The sequence below is a fragment of the Lytechinus variegatus genome, chromosome 4 (assembly GCF_018143015.1).
Source record: "Lytechinus variegatus isolate NC3 chromosome 4, Lvar_3.0, whole genome shotgun sequence".
Lineage (NCBI taxonomy): Eukaryota > Metazoa > Echinodermata > Echinoidea > Temnopleuroida > Toxopneustidae > Lytechinus > Lytechinus variegatus.
This window is the reverse complement of record NC_054743.1, coordinates 41,606,916-41,630,794: the sequence shown is the minus strand read 5'-3', so window position 1 is coordinate 41,630,794 and position 23,879 is coordinate 41,606,916. Positions and strand designations below refer to the sequence as shown.

At 37.1% G+C, this 23,879-nt stretch overlaps 1 protein-coding gene across 1 annotated transcript; it reads left to right on the top strand.

Annotated features, from left to right (window-relative positions):
* The first annotated feature begins 788 nt into the window (after window positions 1–788).
* Window positions 789–23,627, top strand: LOC121412994 (dual specificity protein kinase TTK-like). Its single transcript, XM_041605756.1, has 19 exons — window positions 789–818; window positions 3,408–3,509; window positions 4,140–4,365; window positions 5,588–5,694; window positions 8,276–8,416; window positions 9,095–9,146; window positions 9,382–9,474; window positions 10,524–10,664; window positions 11,184–11,495; window positions 12,048–12,261; window positions 12,928–13,026; window positions 13,508–13,665; window positions 15,353–15,504; window positions 16,367–16,587; window positions 18,021–18,197; window positions 20,062–20,146; window positions 20,728–20,831; window positions 22,518–22,592; window positions 23,361–23,627. Exons 2-19 carry the CDS (start codon window positions 3,440–3,442, stop codon window positions 23,625–23,627), a joined length of 2,694 nt encoding a protein of 897 aa, XP_041461690.1. The 5' UTR covers window positions 789–818; window positions 3,408–3,439.
* Window positions 23,628–23,879: the final 252 nt, after the last annotated feature.

Genomic DNA, 23,879 nt, shown 5'->3' with positions numbered 1-23,879 from the left:
TTCTGCTCCTCACTCTGTCTCTTCTGTCTTCAAATTCTTTATTTTTCTTCTCCCCTCTCCCTGGATCTCCCCATTTTTCTTCTTGGCCTTCTCCTTCTCATCCAACTAGCCTCTTTCTCCCCTCTTCCTTTCTTTCTCTTCTTTTGTTCTCCCTCTTTGCTTTCTTCTTCTCAATCACCTCCTTCCTAACCTTCCCCTAGCTTCTTACCTTCTTTCTAGTCCTTGTTTTTCCCTTCTCCCTTTCTTCTTGTTCTCCCTTGTCCTCTCTTTTTTTCTTCTTGTTCTTTACCTTCCCCTATATAATTCTTTTTTCCTTCTTTTTCTTCTTCTCCTTCTCCTCCTCCCCTCCTCCTTCTTAATTTAATAATCAAAATTGTAAGGGGATGGTTGATTTTAATTTGTCGTATATGAGACAACACTTTTTTTCAAAAAATTAAGTGATATAAAACAGTAAAAGTGGAGGCCATTTTAAAAATTAGAATACTGTACATTAAATTTGTCTTTTTATGCATGTTTATGTTTCTTCTTTGAATAATAAAAACATTCAGACCCATGAATGATTTTAATTTTCAAATAGGACAATATTCCTGAAAATCAAATTCTTGTGCCAAATTATGGTCCAAAATCTACAACTATGACGTGACATGCACGAAGACCAAAAAACTACAGCGCTAGCGCGGACTGGTCGTTAAAGACTACGAACAACTACCAATCAGATTCGCTTATTGATATCACATGACTTTTTCAATCTGCGGTGAATTTAAATCGCCGACGGTAAACAAGACGAAGCGAACTTCTTAGAGAAGAGTTCTCATCATGTAAGTGCACTTTCCTTCTTTTAAAATTTAAATCTAAAGAGTTTTTTAGATTCTACATTAGTTGGGTTTCGTTTAACGTTGTTGGCCAGATATGCATGTATACAAGGATTGTAATTTCTGAGCTATTGTCAGCATCAATCATCCTGTGCGATTTTATGGTGATGAGCGACGCCGTCGCCGGGCGGTTTGCGGGCGGCGGCCAGCGGGTGGGTGCCGCATGCCGGGTGGATGCTATGAAGGATGGGGGTATTTTTATATGATTTTTAAGTTAACTAATTCAAGCTAAAATATGGATGGCAAAATTGCCGTTCTTAGAATTGGTATAGACGTAGACCAATCAAGTTTTACTTACAATATTTGGAGTTCTCATGCTGAGCTTGTGATGCTGCCTTGAAATGAATGAATGATGAAAAATTCACTTTTTTCCGGAAGGGCGCAAAATAAGATGACAAATTTGCTGCTTTTTTGTCAATATTTTCACGAATACCGATCTCATCCCATAGAAATTTGCATCATCATATGATTTATATAGGGTGACTTTTTAGGTCGCTTTTTGTTATGATATGAATTATGATCAGTAGAGGCGCTGGTCAGAAAATTGGGATCGTCCCAGTTTACAGGGACTGTCTCAGTTTATAATATAAGGATTTCTTCACACAAGAAATCTAGGAAAGTTCATTCACCTGTTGAGTGCCGACACCAATCAAGAGTGCTAGTCAATGTAAACATATCGGGTTTCATAACAAGATTATTGGAAGACGGCAAGTCATAATAAATAAACGGTGAACTGGGGGGAATTGAGGTCACTGAATCTATTTTTAGCACTCTCAATTCCCCTAATTGCTGTCTTTGTCCCGTAGGGAGAAGTGAAGAAAAAACGTCCCCATAAACAAGGACAGTCTCAATTTATCAAGACATAATTTGTCTTGGTTTATAAGGATATCCTTGTTTTCTGGGACAATCCCAATTTTTGGACCAGCGCCTCTACTGATGATAGCGTGTGTGTGTGTGTATAATTTAACTAAGTTAACTTCTTTTTTTCTAGTGTCTAACTGTTAACTAAATTATAGGTTTATTCTAGGACGATGTTAACCCAGAGGGCTCCCGGCCGCGTAGCGGTCGGGAGCCCAGAATCGTACGTGCATTTGTCTATGGCTCACGGAGAAGCGTGAAGTATGGTCAAAATAATTCTCTGAATATAAACTAACAAAAATCAAGCACTTACGACGATTATATGGATGAAGGTCTAATGAGTGGCAGTTTCCCGACATCGAGGCACAGACTGGAACATCAAAAAAACGAAGTTCTGTCGCGGTAGCTCCCCTTCTTCAAAATTCAAAAGAAAATGGCCGATCGAGCCCGGGGCTATACGCGTGCGCAACAGCCTCGGTAATTCGGTTGGTACCACATTTTGTTCAAGTAGAAGATCTATTAAAGTTAGATATTGATGCCTCGGCTGCATCAAAATGAAATTACAAAAAATTCAAACAAGTCGTAAATTGATGATGGTCCAATTATTGACTCAACCTAATGTCAAAATGTTTTTGTTTCAGTTTTAATGGTGCTCTCGGTCTCATAAAAAAAAAGGTCTAGATCTACATGTAGACTAGGCACCATTCAAAATCACTAGCCAGTGAGCATGGGTAGACATGCTGGTCCAAAAAATTTGGAATGTCTCAGACTCGGTGTCAGAAAACAAGGATCCTCAAACTGCTCTTGTCCTTGGTTTATGACTTTATAGATGTAGGCAGGTCTTTTTTCCACTTCCCCTTGCAGGACTTCACATCTAACATGTATGTAGACTGTAGAGGTCGATTACGTGTACAGGAGTTGAGGGTGCCTAATATAGATGCAGTGTCCTCAATCCACTGTTTATCTTTTATTACTTGCCGTCTCCAAATAATCATGTTACTATAAAACCTGGAGCGGTATTCTGAACATTGTCTTTTCTCCATATTTTATCTTTTCTCAGAGATAGGACAAAATCAGTGTTCTGGTGGATGTCATAATTTTTGTCACAAAAATTTTCATAAAATTTGTCTCTTCTCTTTTGCGCACACCAAAAATATGTGGCTTTAATTGCGTGCAACCCCAATATACAGGCAAAAGATATGATGACAAAACTTATGACAGGCTCTACATTGTAGCAGTCATAAATTTGGTCATATCTTTTAGTACCAAATACCCCGATACCCTGCCAGTGTACATTGACTAGCGCATTCGATTGGTATCAGCACTTGACATGTAAATGAACTTTCCTAGATTTCTTATGTCTTTGGAAACTAATGTGAGATACATGTAGGCAGTAAATGGACTGGTACCATAGAACTTAATTTCTGTGATCTGCATGTAATACCTAAATATGTTAATATGCTCTGCCGCCATTATAGCAAAGTCTCCAGTTACAGACCTAGTGAAACTACAAGTAATATATATTATGTAGATTCTAGATTATATACATGTAATGTAGTTTGAAACTGTAGATGAGAAAATGAAAATATTCCATATTAAGGTACTTGAAAATGAAATATGTATTATTTTTGTTTTACAAACAATATTCTAAAAATTCCATGTATATTTCTTTAACAGTTATCTGCGCATCATCTCAGGAGACAACCGAGATGAGCGGGAACACACGGGATAACACCACTGGCAACTTGACCAGTCTGGCCAGCTTTCACAGTATGACAGGCAAGTTCAAGTTTAATAATGAATATTATTCATCATACATGTGCCTGCTATGGCCAAGTGTGTATGTTTTCACAGGCCTTCACATTAGGTAGAGCTATATCAAACTGCTGTATCACAGCATGAGCATTGAGCACCTTTAAAATCACACACTTGACATTTTTGATGCGCTCATTTTTAGAAAATCAGCTGAAATGTCAAGTTTTCATATACTGATTATGCGACACTCATCGTATACCAAACATGCAATATTGTTATCAGCAGCACAGTAGCCCCAGGACACAATGTAAACATTTCATGAAACAAATAATCAGTGATTTTAACGGACTATTTGGTCTGAGCCAATCAGCTGCAAGGATTTCAGTAGCTTACAATAAAAAAAAATCAGTGACAACCACTGACTATTTCATGAAGCTTATGCAATGTTGATTAAAGAAAGGCATGTTGCACTCGATACATGTAAAGTGTTATGGCAAAATCAGGCTTCCAAAAATCCATAAGCATGTTAATTTTTTTTTCTTAATAACACTCATCAAAAAAAGGAGGAAACATTCAATGTCTAATATGCCTAGAGGGATATTCGCACCATATGTTAAATATTGTATTGATCAATATGTTCTCTTTCAATCACAGACCACACAGAATGGATGTCAGAGCTTGATAGGCATGGCAACAAACCCAGTGAATGGCTCGCTTACCTCTCCCTGGTAGAATCACACACCTTACACGCAGAGGAGACCAGTCGCTTCAGGTTCTTGAGTCTCGCCTACAACCGTGCCACCAAGCAGATCCCCATCGACAAGTACCGCGACGACCCGGCCTACGCCAGGATCTTCATCAAGCTTGCTCACCTCAAAGCGTAAGCATCAGTTGTTCTGACATTCTGGGCCCCATGACACAAAGGTTGGCGATTGATCGCTAATTTGAAAGAGCAATTCTAATTGGTTCTTCGTCGGTCTACTGAACAAAATGTTCATGCAACGATGATCATGACAGGCCATTTCATAGCGATTAATTGCTAGCCTCTGTGTTACAGGGCTCTGTACGTGTATCAAACCTGCCAACAAGTAGGTTTTTGGCATATTTAGTATGTTTTTGCAACGAAAATATGGCAGTAAGTTTTTTCTTTAAAAAATATCTATTGTTTTTTTTTACAAAATCGTAATTTATTGAGAAAAATCATCTCTATGTCTCTATTTCATAAAACTTAAACAAATATGGTTATTAGATCAATGTAATTTCAGATAACTTGTTTTTTTTTCAATCATTTTGTGAAAACCAGAGTGAGAAATACATTTGTTGCAATGTTTTTTTTTCTTTCATCTGCAAGAGCAGTGCGCATTTTAGCTTGCATGCATCTGAGCACCGCGATGAGCGAGTGCACCACATATTTTATTATGAAATACACTTTTTTGGGGAAAAATACATTTTTTTTATGACAGAATACAATTTATCATTCCCAGAGGTTGGCAGGTCTGGTGTATACTCACACAGAGATGCCAAGTTCAAAGACCAGCTATGCATGACATTTTCGTGTCGCTCAGCTTAGGTCACAGCCATTGTGTATAATGTGTATGAGAATAGACTGTGATACAGGCATGAGAAGAAGATTGTAAGGAATGAACAAGAGTCCCAAAGGTGGGATTCTTTCGCCTAAAGTGTGAGACTACGTCTGCTCACAGGTTATGTTTACCTCACCAGGGGGCCGTTTCATAAAGCTGTTCGTAACTTAAGAGCGACTTTAAGATTGACTGGTGATCCTTTCTTGTGGTAAATAGTATATTCATTGGAGATGGTTACGCGTGTAAGAAAGGTTCACCAGTCGTTCTTAAAGTCGCTCTTAACTTACGAACAGCTTTATGAAACACCCACCAGGTCGATGGGAATAAATGCATGTAGAGAAATTCAAGCAGGCGTAATAGAGAAATTTCAACAAAATAGGATGTAAAATATGAAATTTATGTTCATTCTGAGGTTCAACTTAATTTCATAAAATAGTGCTACATGTACATGATTGCACACCGCAGATGATATGTTTGATGTAAACGAGGCATAAATCCGAAATCTTGTTTCTTTCCTAGCACCCGTGATGTGGATGACGGACGCTTGATGTTCAAGTTTGCCCGGGCCAATGTCAGAAAGCAAGCCATTGTTCATCTGGAAGCTGCAAAGTTTGAAGAAACCCATGGTAAATAATATTAGAATGGCCAAAGTCCATGATAGTTCATTTCTACATGTGGTAAATCAAGAAAAATGAAACGATTTTTATGTCAGTCCAGGAAGAATTTGGTCATATAAATTACACATGGAATGGGCTCATGTTTAGGCAAAAAGCATTTTGGTATGAGCTTTCTGTATTTTATTTTAACTCTATTTACCCTGTAGATGGACTTGGGTTATTGTTATTTTCATGATATACTCAATTATGAAATGATCTATTAGTGTTAAAGGAGAAATATATTGATTATGAATGTGGTCTTATTATATATCAATGGAAAGGTAATGATGTGGGGATCATCAGTGGGTCATTCAAATATACCGAAAATAATACAAAAAGGTGAAAATCGCCGATTAAAAAACGCTAAAATGCCCCTCCGAAATATGCCTCGCATCGGTCTCTGAATTGACTGGAATTTGATGACGTCACTGTCTGTACGAGAGGCGTGATTGGCTCTCCCACGTGAAGCTCCACTTGCATGCAAAACCTGTTACGTGGGTACGTTTTCTCCACACTGTCACTGAATACTTCTATCACGAAATGAAAGAAAACCCAGAATTTTATCTAGATTTGGATTTTCAAATTGATGATTTTAAAGATGAAGAGAATGATGATGAAGTGAACAACACAGTGAGGTAGTTGGAGGTAAATAATGGGGGAACAATGCCGATGATTATGATGAAAATTCAACTTGCCTGACGATCACAAGTAAAGTCATGTACATGCCGATTCGCTACCAACTCATGCAGCTGCTGCTACAAGTGGTAGCTATACGTACACCGCGCGGGCCAAATTAAATCCATGAAAATGAATAACCACATCCAGAGAGAGTCTATCATAAGAAGGAAAATAATGATATAACTGTACTTACATACAAGTGAATAATCCGAATTAACCTGAAAGCAAATCAACTCAACGAATAGCAGCAGACGATATGCACCGACGATAAACTTCATGTGGCTGGGATAGATTGTCACTCGTTCTGTTAGATGTAATTTGTAACTCATTAATTTGACAAAATTACGAAACTCGGGGAATTATTTATATACATAAAAATATAGTAACATCTCTTATTATTTTTTGTATTACGATAAAACCTCTTTTGAAGGAAAACGTTGAGATAAACTAAAATTACTTTTAAATCCCCCCCCCCCAACATGCGTAGCTTGTATGTCATTGCAAACAAACCATCGCAAACATGCACGTATTCCTTCCTTGCTGATTGAGAGCTGTGCAAAACGTGCATAGATCTATTCTCTCAATCTGAGCCAAGGCGAGCAAACAATACGGCATGTGTTGTTGTGATGGTTTGTTTACGATCACATAATGCTACGCATGATGGGATGATCTTTTACATCTTATTTACCTCAACGTTTTCCTTCAAAACAGGTTTTATCGTAATTCAAAAAATGATGAGATGTTACTATATTTTTATATAGAATAATAATTCCCCGAGTTTCGTAATTTTGTCAAATTAATGAGATAAAAGTTACATCTAACAGAACGAGTGACAATCTATCCAGCCGGATGAAGTTTATCGTCAGTGCATATGCCATATCGTCTGGTACTATTCGTTGAGTTGATTTGCCTTCAGGTTCGGATTATTCACTTGTTTGTAAGTACAGTTATATCATTTTCCTTCTTATGATAGACTGTCTGGATGTGGTTATTCATGTTCAGCATGAATTCAATTTGGCCCGCGCGGTGTAGCTAGCACTTCCAGCAGCATGAATTGGTAGCGAATCGGTATGTACATGACTTTACTTGTGATTGTGTTGCAAGTTGAATTTTCATCATCATCATCGGCGTAATTCCCCCAATTTACCTCCAACTACGTCACTGTGTTGTTTCACTTCATCATCATTCTCTTCATCTCAAAATCATCAATTTGAAAATCCAAATCTAGATAAAATTCTGGGTTTTCTTTCGATCATTTCGGGATCGAAGTATTCAGTGACAATGTGGATCGAAGTATTCAGTGACAATGTGGAGAAAATGTACCCTTGCAACAGGTTTTGCATGCAAGTGGAGCTTCACGTGGGAGAGCCAATCACGCCTCTCGTACAGACAGTGACGTCATAAAAAAATCCCCAATTTCGCGGACGTAATTCTGCGTGTTTGAAGCATTCAGAGAGAGAACTTTAAACTATCAATTAACTGAGTTTCATCCGTCTCCATGATAAATGATGTACACCATCGTGTTCTCCTTATTTTCTCCTTTATTGTGATATATGATTCTCCAGTTTTACGATTTTCAATATATTTCTACTTTAAGTGTGAGATGCATGATTTGCCAATCGGCAATGGCCCACGATCTAAAAAATCATTGCTGCATGCACACCATGTTCAAAAGACCATCCTTGAATCAGTCAGAATCATCGTTTTCTATCAAACATTCCATCGAAACCTTTAACGAGACCCAGATTTTGTTCAAGAATTAGAAGTTGCACATGTCTTTTATTCGTTTTAATTTGGTTCATGCACAATACAACATATAAAAAAAATGACTGATCAATATTAAATACTGTACTTCATGTTTCTGTCTCCACAGGTGATGTTAAGAAATGTCTGAGTATCCTGGAGAAGGGTCAGAAAGTGACCTCTGACCCAAAGCTGACCGAGGCCATTCACCGAGTCAAGAACGGACTTCCCATTCTCATTGATTCACAAGAACCTATGGACTCCCATGATGGTCAGTTATGTTTTGTTGTATCGACTGCAATCGAGTTTTATATCATTTGTATGTCGTCATGTTCGTGCAGGATCGCCTTTAGCATCACACTCCCATGCACCCTATCGGTGCAGAAACGCTCTAGCAGGCAACTAAGGGAGTTTCTGCGTGAATGCAATGCGTAAAAATATGGTGCCAAGGGCATTCCTGCAACAACACAATGTAATATATGTATGTGATGTTGAGTCATTTCTGATGACCTCATGGACAAAATTTTCCCATGCTGCTTCATCTTGAGCTAGCATGCCGCTTCTCTTAAAGATTTGCCATACATACATGTTTTTGCATTTTAATGCATGCAATAGAGTACATCTTATGATCAAGATATAAATGTAATCAGCAATATTAATAAAATTCATTTACTGAAACTTATTACTATTTTTTGGATGGAGAGTGAAAAGGTATAGTATTCCCAATGCACCCTAATAATTTGGTGATTTTTGGATGTCTGTGGGTGTAAGATATATTTTGGGATCATTCGAGACTAAACCTAACTGTAAATGAACAGGTACAGAGCAAACAAGAAAGAGGGAGGTATATGGAATGGAATGAAAGGAATAAAAGAAACTGATGTGTTACTTGTATCATATTATTGAAATAGACTGTTCATAAATAATTTGTTCTTTTTTTCTTTGTCAGGGCCACAAATGATGAATGTTGTCCCGCCAGCCTTGGTACATCCCTCTCACAAGTGAGTATCTCAGAGGAAAATAGATAGTCTCGAAGCTCAGATTTGTCGTAATCTTCACATTTGGAATCTATTCATAACCTGACAAAAAATTTCTGTGTTATTTATTATGTAAGAATGTTATGAAAATTTTGTAAATGGAAAGGAAACAAGATTGTGTTACATATTTGTAAAAGAATTTAAAGAATTTCAAGGCAATATGGTGACATTAATCAGTCTTCACCCTGTTATTCCACAGTGAGCTGGAAGAGAAGAAATCCAGTCACGTGCCTTGTACTATGGAGTATGTAGACACTACTGTTAGTTTCAGAAGACCAGAGGTTGGATCAAGGTAAAACAATCATATGATTGCTGCTATATACTTTCTGCAAATGATACTTGTTCTTCTTTTCCAAGCTCATCTCCTATTTTTTATAAAATTTTTTTTTTACAATATTGTATGAAATAGGTTGTTACTCTCTTGTACACAAGACAATTGATTGTGTTATTTTCAATCTATTTGCAATACTTTTCACTCTTTCCATTGAATGACAAAAATAGATATATTTACCAAAGGGTAGCCTCTGCAGGTATAGAACAGCTCCAACACAACATTTTTATTTAGTACCCATTTCTACTGTAAATGCTGTGTGCCTAGCTAGAAGGCCGAAGGTGTGATTTTTACAATTCTGTTGTTTGACTCGGTCAGTGATCAAACCCACAACCTTCTCATTCAAGTGCTCTGCCACTGAGCCACTGCCCAGTCAGTCTAAAGATTCAGTGTTGTTTAGTGCTGTTATCATTAAGAAAATTCTCTGTCGATTTATATAAAAATATCTTACCAATATCAATTAACAAAATCATAATCAATGCATATTTTTCATGAATTATAGCGATATCACATATGTTGGTCAAAATTTATATCTGCCATTGTAACAAGAATGCTTTAAATTCTGCGTTCATCAGATATAAATGATTACCGGTACATAACATCTTTAAACAAACACATATGGCATAATTACCTTTCACGTTATTAGCATTGTTTTAGGGTTGGATGAAGTTGTATCGATAATTGGGGGCTTTTTGGACTTTGTTCTGAACAGTTAACGTCTTTTGCCTATCTGCCATTTTGATATCGGGCTATATACATCTTCGAACATATTCGAGGACAGCAACACATGGCTTTGACACACGGCTGTGTGCCAAAACTGCATTAAGATTTGATAAGTGAAATTATTCTTCTGATGTATATGCTTGATAGTAACATAGTTCATTCTCAAATCAAATAGCATTTTGTGTTCTGTAAAACAGAGGCATGTATCTTTGACCCACTTTTGAGTCTTTTTTTATTATTGTTTATTTATCCTTGGTATTCAATATTGTTTCTGACTTTTGTTCCAGGATTCCTTCCCAGCACAAGTGTGAGAGTAGTGATCATGAAGGGGATACAATGCCTATAAATGCTGGAAGGTACTCTGGCCTACAGACTCCTGATGTTCAGAACAAGATGAGTGTGTTTGGAAGTAGCAGGCGCAAGAGGGGGTAAGCACAACACGCAAAGAATTGTGTAAAAAGAAGCTTGCTTTGCAGTCTAATTTTGAGATTAAAAAAGTCTTATTATAGGATAAGGATGGTATGGTGAATTTGGGGGTAACAAGCCGACAGGTCAAAGATCACAGAGGTCATTACATTGAGATATCTAGTACCGTACTAATAACATTTGAAGAGCCATTTGATGGATCAACTTAAAACTTGGCTAATGTGTGTATATGTAAGGATCAGTAATCTAACTTGATTTGGGGCATGAGTGCAAAGGTCATTATATCAATGTCTCATTCTTGTGGTAATCAAATGACCAATTGATTACATCTGGAGGTAAAAAGTTCACAGAGGTCGCTAATTCAGAAATTCCAATGGTCGGATATGCGATATATTTTTTGAACTAGCAATTGCAGAGACATGACTTTTGAGTACATGCAGCCAAGAATCTATGTTGTTAAAAAAATAGACAAGAAATTCAAGTTCATGATGGTTCATATCTTATGATCTGTTTCATTGCAGTAACATTGGTATGCCCATGAGAGTCAGTAGAACCAGTCTTCCACAGCTCAAGAAGGAGTCATCCAAGGATGATGACGATGATGATGATGAAGACGACGATGACATCAGGCCCCTGAAGAGTAGCCCACCAGAAGTGAAACCTGAACCGCTAGCACCGATCACAGAGAAGACCAATGAGAGCGATTCAGGCGTCCAGACGACGCCTCGTGATATCACCCAGCAAGAGAGGAATCCTTTCCCCTTCAAAGGAAGAACCATGGAGATGCCCGCAGAATCTACGGTGCCAGGACAATGGGCAAACTTTATGAAAAGGTGCATTATTAATGTACAAAACTTGTTCAAGTTATACTGAATCTATCTGGTTTTCACAAGAACTGTATTAAAAATTAATTGTGAATTTAAAATTTAAAAAACAATTACAAAGAAGCAATCATTTCATACAGAACTCTTTCTTCCAAGCCTACCACAACAGCAACTTTTCATTCAATCACAATACTTATTACTGATTTATTGACCTAAAATAGACTCATAGATGTGTGTAAGACAGTTGATTAATTGATCTGAAATTGTCTTGCAATTAATTTAAATTTCTTTCATCAGCCCCCCCCCCCCCATTGCGTTTATTCTTTACTGTCGTTTGCTTCAAGTATATCTTACATGACATTAAGGCAGAGGTATTGGTAACTTTGCCTAAGTCAAAGCCATTAGGAAATCTGTTACATGTAGGACCATAGCAATAGGTTTGACTTAGAAGATGTGTTTTGCATAATCAGGTCAATAAATTGTCATGACTTTGTGGTAAAAATTTGATTTTATATGGAGGTTATCTGTACAGTTGACTATCTTATTTTTCAAATTTTCTAGACAAGAACCTGCAATGCCTGTTCAACAAATGGGCTATGATCAAACGTCACTTCAGCAACAATGGCAACAACAGCCTCAACAGCAACCACTACCTCCACAAATGGGCATGCCACATGTGGATATGCAACAGTTTCAGCCACTCCAGCAACGCCTTTTCCAGCAGCCTGCTCCTGCTGTCATGCAGCCCAGCCAACAATATCCAGCACCACAGATGGTAAGTGATTACATGTATATTGTTTTTATCCCTTTACAACTTTGTTATGGTAACTTCTGCAGAAACAGAACTTGGCTGGATATCTTTTTGCTGGGTTATGTATGGTCAGGAGACGACAGGAACACACTTGTCGAAACATCAATTTTTTGGGTGGTCCTTTTCAGGTCCAACAATTGCCCAAGAAAGATACATGGTGTACCGTGAAATCAACTACAGTCTTCTTCGCCATGGAAACCTTCAAAAGTTACATCATTTTTGCTAGTAACTCAAAGCTGGTTTATAACCATAGTGGCTGACCTTACAGACAACAGAAACTACTCTCATATCTTTTAATCAAAGTGGAGACAATGGCAGAGCGTTTATTCAAACTCGCAACCTTACTATCATGAGTCCAATGCTCTAGCCACTAGACCACACGACCCTTGTGTATGTTATCAAAGATATTTCATGAAAATTACAGTATAGCCATTGTCCATCTCATTCCATAATTCCCATAGGAATCCAGTATTTACTGGGTTGACTATCAATGTAACAGAGGATTACTGACTTCTACTACCAAAATTTGTACAAGCTTTCCCTTGCCAGAAAAAAATTGTCAAAAGTAATTATGAAATACTAACTCTTAAGTCATATTTATTGTTGTTTTTTCCATCCATTCGCCTTCAGGTGGCCCCAGCCCCCCAACCAAAGTCTAAGAACATCATTCAGGTGAATGGGAAAGGATACTCCATCATTAGACTAATTGGTAAAGGTGGCTCATCGAAGGTACGGACATTGATGATTGTGATGATATTAATAAGTATGAATATGGTAAAGAATGTTGGATTATGATAGGAGAATAACAGATGATGATGAATTGCTGTCATAATGATGAAGATGATGATGATTTTGATGATAAGTACAATGATGATGATATTAAGAATGAATATTATGGTAAAAAATGTTGGATGAATATAGGAGAATAAGAGATGATGATGAATTTGTGTCATGATGATGAAGATGAGGATGATTACATTGATGATGCTGATGATGATTTCTGTTGCTATTTTGTGCATTTTGAGAAAAATTTTTTTTTCAATGATTTTCCGTTTGAAAAGCCACTTTCCTTTTCAAAAGGCCAATTCTGTGTATTCTGTCTGTTTTCCCTATATTATTATGATGGTGGTGGTGATTATGGTGATGATGATTAGTAATTAGCTGCATTATATTTTCATCATTCCTTCTTTGCACACATATTTTTTGGTAGGTTTTCCAGGTTCTCAGTGAAGATAGTAAAAAGATATTGGCCTTGAAGTACGTGAAGCTGGACTTTGCTGACGAGATGGCTATTCAGAGTTACATGAATGAAATCACTCTACTTGAAAGACTCAAATCATTCAAAAGGATTATCCACCTCTATGATTAGTAAGTTGACTAATGGAGAGTTGTAAGTAAATGGGGATCAATCAGGCAGGGTGCTACATTAGCACTTGCCTGGGGCAAGTAAAAGTTAGAGTCGGGCAAATGGTTTAAAGTAAAGACCAAAACTACTTGCCCGAATTGGGCAAGCAAAATTCTCACAGAAGAATGACCAAAATTAGGGTCAATATGATATGATATTGACCCTATTTTTGGTCATGGCAGGCAAGATAAAATCACATTGGAAAAAGAGATACAATAAAAAAGTAGATCAGTTCATGTCAAAACAGAGAAAAAGATCAGTGGTTGATAAAACTGCAAAACTTTATTTTGAAGAGGTAAAGCTTTGTTTTCAATTATTTTTGGGGGCAAGTATATTCCAAATATTTAAAAATTTACTTTCCCAACCGGGCAAGTACTTCTAAAAGTTATGTAGCACCCTGAATCAGGGAATGATATTCCAGAGCGTTTTATGAAAGGACTTGTCGGACATTTCATCTGACAAGCTGTTGTATCTGACAGTTACTATAGTAGAAGTGCCTCTCAGCCAATCAGAATAGGGAAAATTGTCATATTTGACAACTTGTTGAAGAAAAATGTTGTTGACACACTCCCCTGTTATTACATTGCAATTTGCCCCACATTTTCAAAAAAACTGCTGCACAAAAAGTCTTCTGTGGAGCAGATTTTTACATACAACTGTATAGAACTTATAATTGAGAGCTTTTTTCTTTTGACCTAAATGCTAATAAAGTTTCATAAGCAAAATTATTCCCTATCAATTACAAATTCACTTGAGGTTCCAAATCCTATATGTGTTATGGTGCAAATTGCTGTTCTGCTTCTCGCAACAAGAGGAGTGTAAACTGATTTGCCCCAGCTAAAATTTATCATTTAATTGTTAAATTGCACCACAATGTATTCTGAACTTGAGTTTGAATTAAACCCTGGTTTAATTTAACTTGGATGTAACTATATAACTATTTTGTTGAAAATAAGCGAAACTTTGAAATGTCATAACTTTCTTATTTTACATCCGATTTTGATGAAATTTTCAGTGTTATGCTCGTTGAATTTTTCTCTTTTTATTCAAATCAAGTTTTTGTTGGGGTGGACTTTTCCTTTAAGTATTTTGAAATATTTTTCCTCATGAAAGAAAAAGGAAACAAAATAGTTAATATACAAAATATACAACATAGACAGAATTTTTTAATTTTTGGCTCCCCATAATTTTTGCACAGAGTTAGTTCGTAGTCTAAATTAAACCTGACTTCAGAATACGGGCCAATGATTGCAATAATTTTCTTGCAACACCTATGACTCCTTATCCAAAAGTCTAAATCACATTTAGCCCTTGTTTTACTTTATTTGAATTCTTGCTCAGCATCTGTTCAATTTCAGTTCTCCAATAAAAGTGACTGAACAAAAGTCTGAACCTTGTTTAACTGCAGCTTTCAACAAGAATTCTGCTAAGCCTGATTTCCCTTCCATTCCCACACCTGCCAACTGTGCCTATTGAATAGGGACAGTTCAAAATTTTATTTCTCCCCTTCCCCCTATTTTTTTTTGAGAGAGAGGGAGCACCAATGACAATTGTCATTGTAATTTTGTGAAAATCTTCTATATAGGTATCTATGCAAGGATGGTAATGTACATGTATATTGACAAAAAATGTTGCTACTCTTCATTTCAGTGAGATCACGGAGGACTACATTTACCTGGTCATGGAATGCGGTTCCATTGATCTGGCTACCTTCTTGAAGAAGAACAAAGATAGCTTTTCTGATCATATGTGGGGATACTGGAAAGAGATGCTGGAAGCTGTAGACGTCATTCATAAACAAGGTGGGTGATAATCTTAATGTAAACATACTCTGTAGAGTTAATTGTCAAGATTGTCTTGATATAAGTGTTGTGAAACCCAGTGCAATGGTGGGGCTGGTGGTAGGAGTCGTATTTAGAACTCTTATTCTTTAAACGGAACTGACTCAATGAAGGATTGGGCTGCTATTATGTTACAGTTAATGGTACATGTATTGGGGGATTATGGTATTTACAAGAGAGTGTGTTAACATGATAAAGGCGAATAATGACTGAAAAATAATGAGAAGTTATATTTACATTGCCATGTATAATATACATATTATACATGGCAATGTATACAAACACTTGGGTGGTCATTTTAAACCTATTTTAACTGGGCCATTTCAGACCAACATACAAGGGGGGGGGTAGTTTGAGCCCCTTCTTCAGATCTTGGCCGTCGATTGTGGGACCGTCACGAGCTGGATGAAAGCTACAAGACTGTATTGTAAAAATGTCAAAAAATTAATTGCTTATATTTTTTTATTAATTATGCAAATAAGGGTATGTTTTTGCCTTTAACTGAATTAATATAGCTGGTAGAATGCTAATTTTTGGTGAAGATATAGATTTTTACATTTCTAATAAAAATCTACATAAAAATTGTCAAAATATAATTAATTTCCTTTGTGTCTTATTGTTTTTTAAATCCTGCGATGAATTGCCCCGGGTTTCGTCTTCGTTTTTATGTTAGATTTAGGGTTAGGTTAGGGTTGGGTATTGTGTTAAATCCAGGGTTGAAGTTGGTCATTCAATTAGTGTGTAGAATGAACAGTGGACCAATTGTCGCTGGAGGAAAATTTTTGGAACCATTTATGTAAGTCCTCTCTTTTGTCAATGCCAGGCATCGTCCACAGCGATCTGAAACCTGCCAACTTCATCTTTGTTGAGGCCAGTCTGAAGCTCATAGACTTTGGTATAGCCAATGCCATTCAGAATGACCACACCAGCTTGATAAAGGAATCCCAGGTTGGGACACTCAACTATATGTCACCGGAAGCCATTCAGGACACGTCCCCGGTCACAGAGGTCAACGAGTATGGTCACAAGAAACCAAGACTCAAGGTAAAAATTAATTCTTATATATTTCAATTTCTTAAAGTGTTTTGAATTACCTGCTGGAAAGAACAAAGTGTCCCTCACGGTGTTCACAATGTGGAACACAAAGTGAATTCATCATCACACCATTCAATTTGAGCATTTCCACATTCCCTCCCTCCATACACACATTCCTATGAGACGGAACACAGTCTACTACAGTGTGTTCACAGTGTCAAAGTGAATTCATCATCACACCATTCAATTTGAGCATTTCCACATTCCCTCTCTCCATACACACATTCCTATTAGACAGAACACAGTCTACTACAGTGTGTTCACAGTGTGGAACATAATGTGAAAACGTCATCTCACCATTCAATTTGAGCATTTCCACATTCCCTCTCTCCATACACACATTCCTATTAGACAGAACACAGTCTACTACAGTGTGTTCACAGTGTGGAACACAATGTGAAAACGTCATCACACCATTCAATTTGAGTATTCCAACACACCCTCATTCCATATACACATCCCTACTGGAGAGAACACAGTCTACCACAATGTGTTCACACTGTGGAACGCAATGTGAAATCATCTTCAATTGGAAATCATCCTCAATCATGTTCAATTGGAGCATTTATATACACCTTCACTCCATACACACATCCCTACTGGACAGAACACAGTGTTCCAGAATGTGTGCCACAGTATTTTCACAGTGTGGAACACAATGTGAAATCCCCTTCACACTGTTATATTTGAGTATTTCAACACACCTTCACTCCATACACATATCCCTACTGGAAAGTGTAGAACACAATATTACATCATCTTCACACTGTTGAATTTGAGCATTTCACACAATGATCGTTCACCCTCACACCCTAGAGGCCTCCACTGTGTGGAAATGTGTTCACACTGTAGATTTGGAGCATTTGAACAGTGAATCTAAATGAATTTAGATTTAGAAGGGAAAAAAAACATGATGGCAGTCAGAATCGAGTGCATGTAACATGTAATAGTTTGTGTGCTGTATAGTGTCTTAAATTGCACAGGAAAATTTACAGAAAGTAGACCAATACTGTAATTAGTTTTTGCCATGATTTGATATTAGTGATAAAAGTATTATCATGTAGCTATGTTGAATCTTTCAATAAATAATGTAATGTTTGCAAAGAATGAATTAGGGCAATTGTACATCCAACCCCCTTTACATGTATATGAAATGAAATGAAAATGAAATTTTCTGTATCTGATTTCTGGTTCTTTTGAAAGTCTGTAATGTTCTCAAAGGACCATGACTTAATAGTCAGTTAATAAAGTGAAGTAAGACTTGAGAAAAATTGGGGTCGAGTGTACAAAAAGGTTGATCATTTTATGAAATTGCCCAGTAATAAAAGCAGGATTATGTATGTTGACAAGAATGATCCATCTTCATCTCTCCATTCTTACAGATCAACTGTAAAAGTGATGTATGGTCATTGGGTTGTATTCTATACTCCATGGTCTATGGTCGCACTCCGTTCCAGCACATAGTGCACAGGCTCCTCAAGATGCAGGCCATCTGCAATCCAGATCATGTCATTGACTTCCCTCCTATTGAAAACGAGCTGCTCCTTGATGTGATGAAGGTATGTATGATCTATTCCCGTGCTAAGGAGAAACCAGAGATGCCAACCCTCCCGATTTCATCGGGAGGCTCCCGAAAATTCATCCCAACTCCCGCCCTTACGATTACCATCCTTATCCTCCCGAAATTACGATTTTTTTGCATTGATCAAATTGGATTGGAAGGACATGTATCGTCTGCTAACTTTAGCATGTAGTAACTCCATTACGTTCGCTGCTACTAAATTCTGTGTGTTAGAGGTAGACAAATAAGGACCAGCGAAAAGCTGGTGCATGTGATATGCCCAACGGGAATCCACTGTGCACCAGGCCGGTAGGCCCGGCTAGCTTCGCGAGGCGTGTGCGCTCGGGGCCACTGGATTTGTCGAATCGTGCGGTGGATTATCGGTGTGTGATTTTGGCGTATTGATGGGTTGATATTGACACGAAATGGCGGAAAATCAACAAAAGAAGACCAAGAAATGGTCTCAGAAGTATAAGACTGAATACAGTCTCCAGTACCTGTGTATTCGGAAGTCGGAAAGAGGAATTTACCATGCATTTTGCGCAACTTGCAGCGTGGACATTTCAGTTGAGTACGGAGGTCGTGATGATATTCGGAAGCACCGTTTGGGAGCCGGAGCAAACGGCATAGGCCTACGGACATTACGAAGACAAGATCTTCGAGCTCCACTAGTACCCTGTTGACTTTATTTCACCAAGCAAGGGACCAGCGCTGAGCTTTTCTTTACTGGATTTATAGTGGAACATAACCTACCTATAGCCGATAGTGATAATTCCTCCTTATTAATTATTATTGTTGAACAGGTACTTCTTTTGTCCTTTCATTTTTTTTACATGTAAGAATGCATATTTGATATTTTTTATGTTAAAAAAGTGGGAACAATTTTTATTTGAAAACATGTGAAATGCCCCAAAATAAGGGTCAGATTGCACCAGAGAGCATCTAGAAACCCAGAGCTTCCAGGGCCCTAAGGCGGGCCCTGGACCCCGGCCGCAAGGGTCGAGCGCTCCGCGCTCGAGATGTGCGCTACGCGCACATAATTTGGTGGCAGTTGCAAATCCTCCCTAATTCTGATTTCCAAAAGTTGGCATCTCTGCGATACCAATTTTTGCTATTAAATTTATGTTTTTGTGGTATTTTTACCAGTATGTTCATTGAGTTGTTTCAGTCAGTATAATAACAGACAAGAAAGCAAGATAAGATAATTCTAGATACACAGCTACATACTAACCAAGAACAGAGGAGTGTTTCCCATTATCCCATTTTATCCGACAGTTACCATGGATGAAAATGTTGATGAAACACTTCCCAGGTTTTGAATTATGTTTACCCTGGGGCTTGTTGCTCAAAACTAAGTTTGCCATCTCAGAATAACTTCGCATGCTAACTATGCTCAACGACCAATCAGAATCAAGGTTTTCAGGGAAGTATTAGACTGCAAAGTTACCATAATAATACCTTTTTTGCCCTGACATCCTTGGCCCAATTAAAGTAGATCAGAAACTGAATGCTAGGAGTATGGTGATATAATATGATTGAGATCTGGGAAGTGTTTCATGAATGGACTTGTCAGACGTTTTATTCGTTAAGTCCTGTTTTATCTGACAGTTACCATAGTAACAGTGCTACTCAGCCAATCAAAATCAAGGAAAGTTGTCAGATCTGACAAATTGTCAGACGAAAATGTGGATGAAACGCTCCCCAGGTCGAAATCTCTTGTTGGAATGATATTTTACTTGACGTGTTGATGCATCATGTTTGCTTCTTGTGCGTTTACTATCTGCCATTCGCTCTCCTGGATGTCGACAATCTCTCGAGATGAAGTTCACTTTCTGTAACTCATCTAATTGATTTCCTTTCAGAAATGCCTTACTAGAGATGTAAAGAAAAGGCCTTCAATTGAGGAGCTGCTCAACCATCCATACCTGAGGAAACCATTCACTGCAGGTAGGTTTTTATTATTATCATTTCTCTTTTCATTTTCAATGTATTCAACTCATTTATAAATTTCATAAAGTGTTCTAATATACATATGATGTATATACAAAGTGTTACTGGAGGATTGGCATGAAAATATGTGGCTTTCAAAAAAAATCTCAAGACATCACAAATTCTACTTTAAGTCAGTTAAGAACATATTAACAAACAACAAAAACAGAATTAAAAATATTTAAAAAAAAGAGTTGTTAATTCATTATGCAACTGAGAAAAAGAGATTTGTTAGATTAAGATTTGAAGACATATTTTGAATGTATACAAAAAAAAATCCAGATACAGGAGCATTCAACAAATTAGTACATTTGAAGATTTTTCAGTTTCAGTGTGTCTAATTTTTTTGTTATTCTTAAGTTCTCGTATTTTATTTCACTATTTTTAATTATGTGTGTGCCTTGCAGTGGAGCATTTCTAAACATTTTTCTAAACACTGCATACTGTTTATACCCTGGCCACCCTTATGAAGTGCTTGAGCATTTAAGGAATTCCTCCCAACCAAGTGAATTGTTTATTCTTTAATATCTACTCTATAGAGAAGCCAGCAGCAAGCCTAACCACTGAGCATATTAGTGCTCTTGTCTCTCAGCTTAGCCAGAGTCAAATCAACTCACCTAGGAGTATAGCAAGACTAGCACAGGTAATAATATATACACATATCTATAGTTGCCATTTGTTACTAAAGTTCCTAATTGTTATGTACTATATTACACATATTGAGAATCTTGCTAGCAAATTTTCTTTCATTCTAATTAAGGTCCTATGTTTCTAAAAATCTTTCTCTGAAACGTACAAGGTCTTGGCTACAAATAAAAAGAATAAATTAGTAAAGTAAGATAGTTGTACAATGTATATATATATTTTTTTTAATGAGAACTCCATTACAAACTAAGAATTAATAACATCTTGCAATGGGATTTGTCAAAGCCAATCACATCGTCGCACGCACCACGAACCGTCCTCTCTGCGCACTTCTATGCGAAAGTTACTTTTGCAGAAAACGCATTTAAAGAAAAGGTTTTTTTTAACCCTATCTAGGCCGGGGGGGGGCCTCGGAGGCCCCCCTCAACGAATCGCGTGATATTTTCGTCGTGCGAAATTTTTTGACCGCGCCGCTCGCTGACTTTTTACTTTCAAGTCTTGCGCAACTTTTGAGACCAATTTTGCGTCACCCGGGTACGTGGTTCCGAAATTACACAACATTATGTAAATGCATGTCAGACCGAAAATTGCTCAAAAACGTGATTTCATGTACAAAGTCAATGCAAATTGTGTTTTCAACCAAAATTCATAAATGTATGATTATTTTTAGTTTTTCTAGTCTAAATGTATTCATTTTATGCTTTTTATGATCACAGAAGAGTCCCCAACAAATTTCATTGAAAAAACAATGAAAAACAAAAGGTAAAAAAAACAAAGAAATACATAAGAAATTGCAAAAAACAATATAATACATAAGAAAATGATTTGATATCACAATTTTTTTCATGTACACTTGCTAAGGACACCACAAAGAGTTTCTATACCAAAAATTAGTACATTTGGAGCTTTATTTAGGGAGTTAAAGGGAAAAGTATGATTTTGCATACTAATTACGCATAAATTAGCATAATCACTTAATAGCGATTCGCATGAAATAAATTACTATACAATCTTGTAGATTATGCTCCAGGCAACCCGCGTGCCAATTTTCGGCGCGATCGCGCGGTCGACGGCCGAGATCTTAGGGGGGGCCTGGGAGGCCCCCTCGGCCATTGGAACTCCCAAAATACCCCAGCCTAGATAGGGTTAAACCAGCAATAAGTGCACCTACTAGGAGAGCAAATTATTTACCAGTGTCTTCGTCAAAAAGTTCAGGTTCCAAAGTTTCATCCCGTATCTTTATATTTTCTTGAAGTTAATTATTTATGCCACAGTGGGCAACGCAACAGAGAGGACGGTTTGTGGAATAGATACAGTGCGCTTAACTTTCGCATCGAAGTGCGCAGAGGACGGTTCGTGGTGCGTGCGACGACATGATAAAGTGTAGTTTCCAATAATCAATCATCCATCACAGTGATATAACTTTTGTGTTGCACTGATTGACATCATGATATTTATAGTCGAGCATACAAGCAGAGAGCATATTCAACTTTAAGAAAAAAATTCCATTCCAGATGAGGTAACCACATTTTACTTTTCAAACTTGAACAGTGTTCATGTGCAAAGATAAATTCATGTTTCTTGTGCTTATTTCTGTGCAGTTATCATGTAGCATATACATGTATTTCCATTCTGTAAAGTCCACCATGTAAATATCAGTACATTCTTCCTGTATTCTTAACAGGGTGTGGTGGAACAGATCAGTAGAGGGCAGCAGATAGATGTATCCAGTGCGGTGAAGGGCAGTGAGCAACAGCAGGTAAAAAGTGATATTCCAACCTGGAAAGAATAATTCCACCTGAAGCACTAGCTACATGTCTATATATAGACTTCTGTGCAATAGTGAAACTGATTATTCCTATCTCTCTGATAGAGAATTTGTATTGATAAGACAAGGATGGCATTGTCTAATTTTAATGAGATTGTCAGATTATTAACTTATTTTTTTGTTTAAGTTTGTATTGAAATAAACATATAAAAGCACAATATTTACAGATGATTTATATGATTACAAAATCATGGAACATTAATTTTTTTTCTTTTTCTACCTTTGAATTTATTTCCATTCAGATATTCTAGAATTGTCATTGCCAAAGTATTTGTTGTGTGTCATTTTGAATTTTGAATGATAATTTTCGCTGTGTTTCATGCAATTTACAATCAATGAATACATGAATAATTATTGTGTTATGGTTGTGTTCATGAATCTTTCACATATATGTTTGTAAAATCTGTAAACTGCTATATCATTGCATATTTCAGTTGATTGGCAATATGCAATATCTGTGAGTGTATAGTGACTATGTAACACATATAAGCATGAATCCAATACTTGTTTCCATGTGGTGGAAGATGTGTTTTCAGATATCCTAGCTCTATCTTTCCTTGTTGAAGATGTAAACTTTCATTACTGTACGTCATCTTTGAAGAAATTAATGCGAATGGTGACTTTTCTCTGTTGTAATATTTGTATGTCTTGCTCTGTACTAACACTCTCCCATTCTTGGAATTTGCCTTTTAATTACAGCAGATTCCACCAGCTCATCAGCAGTACCAGTATTCAAACCAGCCACACCCACAGCCACACCCCCAACCACACCCCCACCAGCATGGGCAGGCCTCGGGACATGATGGGGGCTATCGGTCACAGCGTGCTCCTCTTCGGGTTATCAACTCATCAGATGTAGCCTCTCATCACTCTCTTCTCAAACCTCTTTCTCAAGCTCCCAAGTATGATATCGGATCCTTTCAAGAAAATAACCAGGTTCGTACTATAATTTTCCCACATTTTTAATGCATTATTAATTCATTTAATGTTATTTTTCCATGTCTTTATTTATTTATTCAGTAAGTCATCTACATGTATTTCATCCATTCATTAATCTTTTATTTCATTCATTCATTCAATCATCCATTTATCCATCCATTCATCATCTGTTAATTCATCTTTCTCATTCATTCGTTCATTTATTTGTTTATTCTTTCATCCATATCTTCATTTATTCATTTAGTTCATTAATTAATTGATTGATTCATTTGAATCTCA

Bases quoted from the DNA above. Each gene is read 5' to 3' on its own strand.
- LOC121412994 (XM_041605756.1), top strand. From the start codon at position 3,440: ATGAGCGGGAACACACGGGATAACACCACTGGCAACTTGACCAGTCTG. The intron at 10,665-11,183 runs GTAAGCACAACA...GTTTCATTGCAG, and splicing joins AGTAGCAGGCGCAAGAGGGG to TAACATTGGTATGCCCATGA. The intron at 11,496-12,047 runs GTGCATTATTAA...CAAATTTTCTAG, and splicing joins TGGGCAAACTTTATGAAAAG to ACAAGAACCTGCAATGCCTG.